Raw genomic sequence first — 11,128 nt, 5'->3', positions numbered from 1 at the left:
CCCTGTGCTCTCTCCCCCCCCCCCCCCCCCCCCCCCCCCACAGCTGGCTACTGATTGCAATTATTAAGAGGCCTCAGCCTTTTTACACAAGCATATCTCTTTATAGAAGTGGATGCACTTCAATGGTTCTGATCAGATTTGTTCCCACTGAGGCCATTCCAATCACATTAGAAGTAAATTCACATGCCCCACTTTTCTGCCACAGCCGTCTATATTCAATTCAGGCTTGAAAAATTGGTTGGAATGCCACCTGATGGGAAACTTAATGCTTTTTGTTGTGCTTCTTTCAGCACCAAAGTAAACTTTCTCATTTTACTGTTGAGTTTGTTGATATTTTTCTCTTTTTTCCTGCAGTGTAGCAAGTAGAGCTGCTCAGCAAGGGGTGTATTTGCTAAATGACTACACTATTAGAGCAGTAGTTGTGTTCTGAACTATTACATAAAAGGTTACAGTTAATTACCTGTCTAGCATCACAACATTGGACTGTGTGTCCTTGGCTCGTTTGTTTTTCTTTCTATTTTAAATACCAACATGTTTTATCATCTCTTAAATAGGGAGATTTTCAATATTTCACAAATTTAATAATTTTTACCCATCATTTACCTAAAATGCCATGCACTTTCATAAGATGCAACAAAATACCTGATGTGTGGGTTTAGCCAGACTTCTCATTTAGTACAGCCGTCATTTCTATTTGGGTGAGAATAATTTTAGAGGCTGACTAATGTAGTAATTGTCACACCATGGCACTGCTTTTTCAGTTCCATCTAAATCTCATGCTAGTCATTTATGTGCTGCTCATTTTTGTGTTCTGGCAGCTGGAAAAATAAACACTTTTATTATCTATAAATAACGTTATCTCCTCTGTAAAGGCAGGGAAATGAGGGACATTCTTATTCAACTCCAGCAGGTTTTGTTTTTGTTAATTGTTTTCCTGTTTCCTAATGAAAATTGTATTTTATAGGGTTTTACCACATGGTGCTACTTGGGAAAGCTTTTTAGTTTGTGCCTCTTTGAAGTACATGCAGACCTCATCAGTTGGACATGTCAAATGTGGGAACAAGAAAACAAAAACAAACAGCAAAACTTTTTAATACACCTAGTGGATATTGGTATTTAACATTCATGGAAAGTAGCTACCAATCCTGTCGCTGTCAAGTCTGAGTGGAAAGTGTTTACTCACAAAGAGTAGAAGAAATGAGGCAACAGTTTCTAAAAAAAAAATAAAAAAATCTCCAGTACATGCAACATAAACACTGTCTGACCCCAAGCTTCACTTTCAAATGTCAGAAACTGGGAAACACAAACATTTCCAGGCAAACTATCAGACATTCATATCACCTGTACATTTTTATTTATCAGGTTTGTAAAGTTGCTAAAGTAGCTAGGAATCTCCCAATAAATATATGATACACCCAGATGATATAATGTCTTTGTCTTTTTATTTTTTTACAAAACTAAAAATGAGAGAACAGATTTAAACCAGCCATAAGACTCGGTGTTTTCCTTAAATGTCAAGATAGAGATCAGAACGAATTAAACAGAAACCAAAAAGCTTTACAGCTGTTAACTCACATTGCAACTTTTAAATAATACATACTTGTGGCTTTTTGGCGAAATTTGCCGATTTCAAACTAAAATATGTAATTTACATGAATCATCTAGATCCGAAGAGTATTTTTTGGGGGGGCGAGGTGGATGGCATAGTATCCCTTTAAGAAACTGTGTTCCTCCATGGTCACTTAGCTTAGCAGGTGCTCCTCTCTTGGTGGGGTTTTTCTCGATGGGGAGACATATTCATGTTGCGCGCTAATTTACCTCTATGTTAGTGACAGAAGTTGTGTGTGTGTGTGTGTGTGTGGGGGGGGGGGGGGGGGAATGCGAGAGAAGTGTAGAAGTTGTGACACCAAGGTAGGAAGGAACCTGTAAACCCATTTTGTTCTAATTACGTGCAGGTTGACAAAAGTGACAAAAAAATGTTTTTTTTTGTTTGTTTGGTTTTTTGTCACTTGCTTGACACAGAGTAATTTTGTGTTGTGAAGGCTGCATGATGTCATGTCATTTTTTGTTAAAAGTAGGCCTGTCACTAAATCAGAAAACGGTAAACTCCGGTTTCTTTCCACAGACTAAAAACATGCATGTTAGGCTGATTGATAACTAAATTGTCCCTAGGTGTGAGTGAGAGAGTGAATGGTTGTTTGTTTCTGTGTGTCCCTGTGATGGAAACCACCCAGATAGGAATCAAAGCATCTTCACCTTCAGAATAGAAGTCCCATTGTTTTTGTGTTTTCACTTTTTTTTTTTTTTGAGTTATTGAATTTACATCACAAACACTTAGAAACAGGACAGGTGATGAAATGAGGCGACTACTCCTCAAGTTGACACAGAAATATGGGTAACTATTATTTATTTAAAAAATAACTTTTTTTTCTTCTTCAGCAAACACTATCTCGCATATTAACGTACTAAACTTACTGTATGTCTGCCACTTGTCACCTCATATATATTGCAATTTATTCTACATTTTGAATAGGAAAAAGTTTTACCATTTTGTTCATATTACACAATAATGTACTGTTATGATATTCCATGCAATCTTTACCATTAAGATTCCTAAATAATATTCATTGTCCTTTCTTAAATGTGGTTGGAAATTCACTTAAAAAAATCCACTAAAGTTTTTACTTATTGTGAAAGATTTATAGTAGTTATCAAAAAAAAAATAATAGTACTTCTCATATCCATTCAACCCTTCAACTTAAGTTTATTTTATTTTTATTTTGTGTAAAATAAATGATGTTGAGTTTGTAAGTGGAGGTGCTACTTTCTTTACAGATGCCATTGCTGACATTGCTTTTCCTTAGAATTTGAATTCTAAGGCAAATACGACATTAATAGTTTTATTTACGTATTTATTTTCTCACAGGTATTTAGTAGAAGTATGTTTTTTCCCTCTTGTGATTTCCAGGGCCTTCTGTAATCATACACAGGTTATATTTCCTCTTTTCAGAATTTTGATTTATCATGAGGACATGTTCCAGCCTATCTGTCTGGTTTTGCATGAAGAAGGTCATTTAAAAGATGATGGCAGAGCTGTATGCCTCCCTGTAGTCTCTCTCCAGCTTGTTCTGTGTCCTTTAGCAAGATAGCTCCCCATAGTTTCAGACCATCGCACTTAGCCTGAGGCCCTCTCTGTCCTCTCCTTTGCTTTGCCACTGCCCCCGCCTTTCCCTAAGTTTCCCCCATCACTTCCCTCCTGTTATCTTACCCCTCTTCTCTTCTTCTATGTCCTTGATGAGGTAATGCCTGTCCGCCATTTTCTTCTGTCTATTTTATCACTCGTTACTTACTTGTCTTTTTCTTTCTGCCACCCTTCGTTGAGTTTGATTTCTTAAGAATTGTTTAAACATCTGTCAATTTTACAATTAGCTTGGATCTTTTTATGAAAACTGCTAGTTCTAACTTGTAACTGTTGACCTCCCTCTGAGTAATCCTCCGTTTCCTTCCCGTTTCCTGGGTCAAAAGATGACGAGGTGTTGCAAATCCACGACTGTAAAAATTTGAGGCACGAAGACATTTTTAGAACCATTCATAAAACTTTTTCTTTAGCCCCAGTCTATATTGTTACTTGTGAAAGTCGTTGTAAGTATAGTTATTTTTATTAGCATTATTATTATTCTGTACTGTATGTCCTCTGTCTTTGTAGCGCCTCTCCGTCTTCCCTACAGTAATATCTCCTGACAGTGGAAGGTCATATTAAAGTGTTGTGTTCTCGGGGAGGCTACCATTGGATACATCAAGTTTATCATAGAGATGTTGCAAGAAGAGATCACATTCCTGCAGCATGCACAAAATGACAACTTTATTACACATCCACACATCCTGCATAGCAAGATTGGAAACAAATACCCTCATAAATACAAATAAACCACTTGCAAACACCTTTGTCTGTTGTCCTCCTTGGCTTTATGTTTTGTTTTTTTGGAGGATATGATTCCCTAAATAAATCTGCTGTTTTATTCATTGTTTTTTTTAACACAGTGGCTCCTCTCTTGTGCTCAGGATCTTAACAAAGAAGACGCCTTGCTGCAACAACTGAGAGAAAGGGACGAGCTGATTCTCAGACTCCAAAGTGAACTGGTAAGAGTCACATACCAATCATGCACAGTATATACTGTACCTAGACTTTAGTGGCTTTACTTATACATGAAATACAAAAGATAGGTTAAATAAGGTGAAATTTACACTTTTTTTTTGCCAAACCTTTTAGATTATTACTAAACCTAATTTGGATCACCTGACACAACTGAAGAATGATCAACTGCACTTATGACATATTTATTTAATCCAGCACATCAGCACTTTATGTTAAGAATTTTAAAAGTCTTTTGATTAATTTTTAGGCTTTAAAACTATGATAATAAAAGTAAGATGCTTAAAAAAACAAATACTTGATTACACACACGGGTAAGAAATGTAAAGACACCGTAAATAAAAGCAAAGGATAAAAAACAAGACCTTTTCAACACTGCATGCTCAGTCTTAGAGTTGCATTCGGGCCCAAAAAATCCGATCTGACCCGGCCGCAGCCTTCATTTCTGAACCCCACCCGACCAGAAGAATTAACAGTAATTACAGGTTCAAACCTGGACTCCCCCCCCGATATTTTTAATTAGTTATTAACGGTTGGGGATGCGTGGCTGAACCAAAGGGGCAGAAGATCGGCAGTGAGGGGGTGTTTGTCCTTTCATGGCTTTCATTGACCTCTCTTGACTTCTCTAAATGACTTTAAAACCCTGTTAAGTACCTGGCAAAAGCCAATGCAGACATGTTCCTGTTTGTAATTTTCTAAATCGTCTTGTGATCTAACTTTTTTGCTGCTATTTCCCTTGATTGTCCTTTTGGTTGCTATTTTTCGATTTGTTAAAAAAGAGAGAGAGAGAGAAACTTAAATTAGTATGCCCATTTTATGATTGTCTATTGTTGTTGTTGTTGTTATCCATTGCGGTCATCATTCTTTGTTAAGAAATCAGGTCTCTCTTGTAAATGAGTTCTTGAGGCTCAATGAGATTAACCTGTCTAAATAAATGTTGAATGAATAAATGGCCGTCAAAGAGTATTTAAACCCTGTTTCTGCCTGTTTCTCACCTGTTTGGGTCGTTGGTCGCGCGCGTCCGCTGAGTGCAGCAGCTGAATGAGCATATAGTCCCATCTGAAGCTTAACTGAACTTTTTGCCTTTTTCAAGGCTGGTCAGCTCACGGTGAAATGGCCATGTGTGGCTGATGAAGGTTTGGAAAGCCATGTTACCATATAATTGGATTGCGGCTGATCCGCAGACCCAATCAAAAGCCCGACACCGACCCGGCCCGCCCATCCAGCACATTATCATGGCCCGGCCCAACCCGACCCAAATTCGGGTCCAGGTTAGAAATGACAGCTCTACAGTCTGCATGAAAGGCAAAAACAACTCACAGCGGAATTTATTTAAAAAAGCTGAGCTATTTCAATTTTATAAGCTTTTTCTGTTTGTTTGCTGTTATCTTTTCTAGTTTTGCAAGACAATATGTTGCTAAGGAGAGGGTGACAAAAAGTTATGACAAAAAGACAAAAAAACTGGGAAAATAAAAGAAAGCTTGGAGTGCCAAATACTCAAGTCAGTCAATAAATATCGATGTATCAGCAGAAAACCCGTTTTCTATTTTTACTGAATTACTGTTTCATGCCAGTGGAGGAGTGGTAGCGCAGAGGTTAGAGAAGTTTGGTCTGTGATCAGAAGGTCGCCGGCTTGACTTCCCGGACCGACGACATCATAATATGGGTGGGAAAGGTGAAGCACCCACACCTGCCTCCACCCTCATTTGCCCCACTGTGGGACCTTGAGCAAGCCCCTTAACCCCCACCATCTGCTCCCCTGGGTGCCCTAGATGGCATCTCTCTGCTCCACACAGAGGGTTGTGGTAGCTCAGTGGTCTTTTGTTGTGTCAGGAAGGACATCCCACATAAAAACAATTACCAAGTCTTCGTGTGAGTTAGTTCGCTGTGGCGACCCCTGAAGAAGGGAGCAGCTGAAAGAAGAAAAAATAAACTAAACAAAAAATCCTGTTTCATGCCAGTATAATTTTAAAAACGGAGCTATTGGAAATGCAGTCCAGATCCAAAAACTCTATTTCCAACCTTGCCTTTGTAGATGAGCATTAGAAACAAGTTTGTTATATCCATACTGAATATCATACTAATGAAATATAGAAATTTAAATACAAAATATATTTTGAAAACTTGATTCTTGAAGCAGTTGCAAAAATGCTCCATAAAGCAAAATTTATCATTTGTCATTTACATGTCTGTAATTTGTCACCTGCTCCATCAAAGTAATGGAATGCAGACATTACGCCAGGCTTTAGCAGAATAATGTGTCAGTGTTAAAGCAGTGAGCGATGCCAGTACAACCCACTGACTTGAGTCTCATACAACATCTGTTTGTTTGATCACTTTTTGGCACTTGCATTAATTTTTTCCTCATTCTTACATCTCCTCTCATCATCTCCCTTTATCTTCCTGTCAGAAGCACCTGTCTTCATCTTTTTTTTTTATTTATTTTTTTAATTTAGCTGTGCCACTAATGCAGATCTAATACAGACTTGAGCAAGTTTGCTAGCAGCATGACATACAGGTTACATTATTGACACCAAATTCTTTTTGCACTGAACACCTTCATATCCTCATATTGCTTTCAGGGTTAGTATTAGTCTTCACAGTAGGATTTTTCCCTGCTTCATAGAAATATTACTTTTAGACTTATAATTTTATTTTATTTTTTTGCACAGGGCATCTCAGTAAAAAATGAATTAAATTTTCCATCCGATTTACAATTCTCTCTCCCTTCTATTCCTTAACGCCTGTAAAGGTTAAATAAACTTGAACAAATTAGAGTTTAACCATCTGGAAAAATGTTTGTTGCTTACAAATAAATGCATATTACCTAAATGGGTTGTGTCTGAATCCCCTACAGTTACATTAGGGTATAATCGTACTTTTTCCCTTCTCTGCAAATATTATTTGACGTCTTAGGTGGGATTAAAATTAAATTTAGCTTCTGTTTCCAAACTATGTGTGTTACTGATTACGAATACTTTCCTTCAGTATGTGACATGACCATTGACATCCATAAACATGGTCAAAGTATCTTTGTCTTCTCCCTATGTTCAAAATTAAAGACAAAATGTTTGTTGGAAGCTGTCAAGTTGTATTTTTGGACCTAGCATCTGCACACTTTGTAGGGCTGTAACCCTGAATTTGAAAGACTCACCCACACACCTTCCCAACTTGCTAACAGGCAAATTACATGTCAATCACAGTGTATTTTGACACTTTGGAAAATGCATATTTGAACATACAACATCAAGATAAGGACTGTGTGAAACAAAACAAAAACCAACAGTTGAACAAAAAAAGCTAATGTTTTGTTTATTTATTTTTAGGAAAATGTCACATCCGTTTACATGCAGGGGTGTGACAAAGTTTGTACTGAAGTTAACCTAGTAGGACTCTCTGGTCCACTGTGGCTTCAACTTCCAGCTTTCAGTCCTTTCTCTATTTATAATACAGCTGGAGGTGATTCTAAACATCTTAAACGTTTTCATTTCTCTTTGTTACATCTTAGCTAGTCACACGAGTTTAGAGTATGAAATACTTGTACAATCTATTTATACATTTACCCAGGTATAGACTAAAGTTGTTACAAGAGTTTAAAGTTCATATGAAACAGATAAAACTTGGAATAAGGTGTAATATAGAGAGGCGTGGTTGCAAAGGAAAGCAGCTTTGAGACTTTGTAGATTAGCAACATAGTTCAGGGGGCAGCCTGGAGGCTACACATTTCAGGAGGGAAGCCTGAAGGTAGACTGGCAAGTATGGTCAGAAGTATACCCTAGACAATGAGACAAAAACCCTTTAGGTGCTGCCAGGCAACAGTCCTGACAAGTAAAGACAGAACCCATCAGGGAGTTTGAGAAGTAGCAAGTATGACAAGCAAACCCAGATTTTCTCTGGAGGTCTGGTGCTTATTGGGCTAGAATCAAGCTATAGGATTATTGTAATGAAATTATTGCACACTCAGAACCAGGCAGACTATTTCCTGACAAAATCGGAACTTGATCAGGTGATTGTGACATGTGATGTGGGCCCAAATCTAGTCAAGGTTTGTATTGTGTAAATCAAAAAACGAGGAAATTCAAAATTTTAAAGACAAAATAAAACCCTACAAGCTTACAATTCTATAATGGGCATATAGAGCATCTTGAGACATGTCATTGCAAACATTGAAAAAAAAAAAAAAATAGGAACAGAACTGACACAGGACTAGAGAGATTCATCTTGTCCTTTAAACTTTTGTCCAAGTTTTTGGCTTATATACTTGTTTTGAAAATTCAAATTTGTGTCAATGTTTGATTTGGCCTTTTTTTGGGTAACTAAATAATTGTGCTATTCTTTGTTCTAAGTGTTGTGACAAGTTGGAGACTCTGAAAATGGTCATGCACAAGTACTGGGCTGAAAACAAGTTAGAAGAAATAGGCACTATTCAGGGTAAAGCTTTGAAAGACCTTCTGAAAGATGTGATCAATATTACTCAAGACCATTATAAAATAAAACAAGAAAGTCTGGCTTCTTGACAGCAAAATATAAGGTAAGACGTAGTGGCTTAAGAGTTTTGCACAGCACCGTATTTATGTGTATTAATAAATAATGGGTAGTTTCTTTTCTGCAGCCAAAGCTTAACCTTATTTTTATCTTTACCATATGCCCTTGGCACATGGGGCACTGGCATTGCTTCAGATTTATTAAGCTGCACAGTTTTGTGAGTGTTGTGCACTTGAACTTTGGTGAGGGTGTGTATTGTCTGCATGTGGGAGTTTTAGAGGAAAATTGTCCAGTTAAAGTGCAGCATTTGAAGGAAAGGGCATCTCGTAGCCATTGCTCTCCTTATTCTGCTCCCTGTCTGTAAAGCTGCCAGTGAAAACCCATTAATTATCTTATAGAAGGACTTGCTAGCTGGCTGGCCATCACAAGCTTTCACTTTTTATGTGTTTTCCTCCATCTTGGATGGTACTCAAAGTGCAACATTCAGCTCAAGAAAGCCTCTTTTGCTTTTCTCGTAGTTAGCTATGATTAATGAAAACAGTATTTTAACTCAATCTGACCTCACTTGTACTGAATTTGAAAAGGACAGTGAATTTAGAGCTTTACCATAAATGATTCTCTTTCATTCCCCTTACCATAAACCTCGTTTTAATTTGGGTAATTAATTGTAATTGAGGTTAATCAATTTCTCCATATGTCATACCCACTGCAACTTTCAACCCTTTCTGTTCTTCAACCCACAAGCAGTTTCAGGAGAAAATGTCAGAATGATTAGTGACAACATCGTAAAGTGCTCCCAGTGGAAATGGTGCAAGGTACCTCTTAGGGCTTGCAACCTACGTTTTAAAAACAATCACGTAGAGGTATGAAAGGAGTTGGCTGGTCCTTGGTCAAGGTAAAATTGCTGTGTTTTGAAGGAAAAGGCCAGTGCTTCTTTGACATCACCTATATCTGTAAATTTCTCTAAGGAAACCTAACAATTATCTTCTAGAGGCCCCGTCTAGCACTTTGGCATGCTTTAACTTTTAAATTTTATGCTCAAATTTTCTGTAAAAAATTATAACTCTCTACTTATGTACTTTACAGATGGATCCTCTTCAACTTTTTGGCTGTTGAAAATAACCCTTGTAATTTACGGTAGTTGGATTTTATGACAATTTGGTTTTCCAGACAAAATGATTGAAGCAGTTATGTTGCATTTTAGTTTTCTTTTAACAGTTAGCAAAGCGAAGAAGCCAACTGCAACAAGTGTTGAATGGAGGCAAATCATAGATCTTCTAGGAAGAGTAGTGGTTCTCATTTTTTAGTATTTGATGTATTTTGGTGAGATGTAGACACAGTTTATAGATGCGTGTTTGTTTTGTATGCAGGATTGTGCCAAAGCTGCCCTGAAGATGAAAGACTGCCAAATGACTGATCGCACAACGCAGACAGAACACACAGGGCCAGAGGTAAGATGCTTACAGACAACACACACAGTCGCCCTGTCAAACTGAAACATAATCACTGCATTGCACACACACGCCTGACCGTTTCCACCAAAAAAAATGTATTAAAAAAATATACAGTTTTCATAGTCCTTGTTCCTGTGAAGGATAATTTATTTTTTCCTGCCATATTTTCAAGAGCATCTTCCACTCTGTTTAAAAAAGTTGTTCCGCATTTTATAGTCCACTATCAGCTCCACTCTTTCTTCTTTCAAAGTCCAACTGCGCTCAGAAAGTGTGCTGATTCCTTTTTGCTTTCCTAATGCCCTTGGATGACACGTCCTCTTTGGCTTCTCGAAAGGCTGACAGTATTGGAACGCAGCAGACCTAATGGATGACTGTCTAAAAATGGCTGCCTGCTAGGAAACGGGAGTGTTTTGGGGTCTGTCTCGTTTTCTCCCTTTTTATTCCTTTTAAAACACCGTTCTCATCTCCTCTTCTTCAAAGATTCTTCTATACTTTTAATCCAGTTGTGTATAAAGTTGGCAAGAAACACAATTAAAAGAAAAAAAGCTTTACCATTGTGTGAAGGAGTGGGTGCCCAGTACCTACACAACACACTGACTTACCCACACAAAAGACGTTTTGAGTTAACTCATGAGCTGAATGGATGCATTATATGGATATAACAGAATCAGTTTGCAATAGCAGCAATGTTTTTCAACCTCCACATGTTCTTTAAGAAATAAGACCATTTAAATACTAATAATGATGCACTTTCTATGGTCTCAAAGAGAAAGAGAGAGAGAAAGAGCTAGAAATGAGCTGTAAATGTTGGTTAAAAATCTGACTGTCATGAAATAAGGCAAACAGCAAAGTTTTCCACATGGTCAGATCCAAACGAGGCACTTTTCATACTGAATGTGGCGAAACGTCTGACAGATTCTCTGTGCAGAAATATACAAGCTTACATACCAGATTCTCTATCTAGATAGATAGATGGATAGATGGATAGATGGATGGATGGATGGATGGATGGATGGGTGGGTGGGTGGGTGGGTGG

General features: G+C 37.7%; 1 protein-coding gene across 1 annotated transcript in view; it reads left to right on the top strand.

The window, feature by feature from the left end:
• ccser1 (coiled-coil serine-rich protein 1) overlaps positions 1 to 11,128 on the top strand; it is a 143,461-nt gene that overhangs the window by 63,713 nt on the left and 68,620 nt on the right. Inside the window, exons 8-9 of the mRNA XM_037681003.1 lie at positions 4,063 to 4,140; positions 10,009 to 10,089. Coding sequence (XP_037536931.1) covers positions 4,063 to 4,140; positions 10,009 to 10,089 — 159 coding nt within the window. The remainder of the gene's footprint in view (positions 1 to 4,062; positions 4,141 to 10,008; positions 10,090 to 11,128) is intronic.

Source organism: Nematolebias whitei, chromosome 8 (genome assembly GCF_014905685.2).
Source record: "Nematolebias whitei isolate Nwh7 chromosome 8, NemWhi1, whole genome shotgun sequence".
Classification (NCBI taxonomy): domain Eukaryota; kingdom Metazoa; phylum Chordata; class Actinopteri; order Cyprinodontiformes; family Rivulidae; genus Nematolebias; species Nematolebias whitei.
This window is presented reverse-complemented; position numbering and strand designations above follow the sequence as displayed.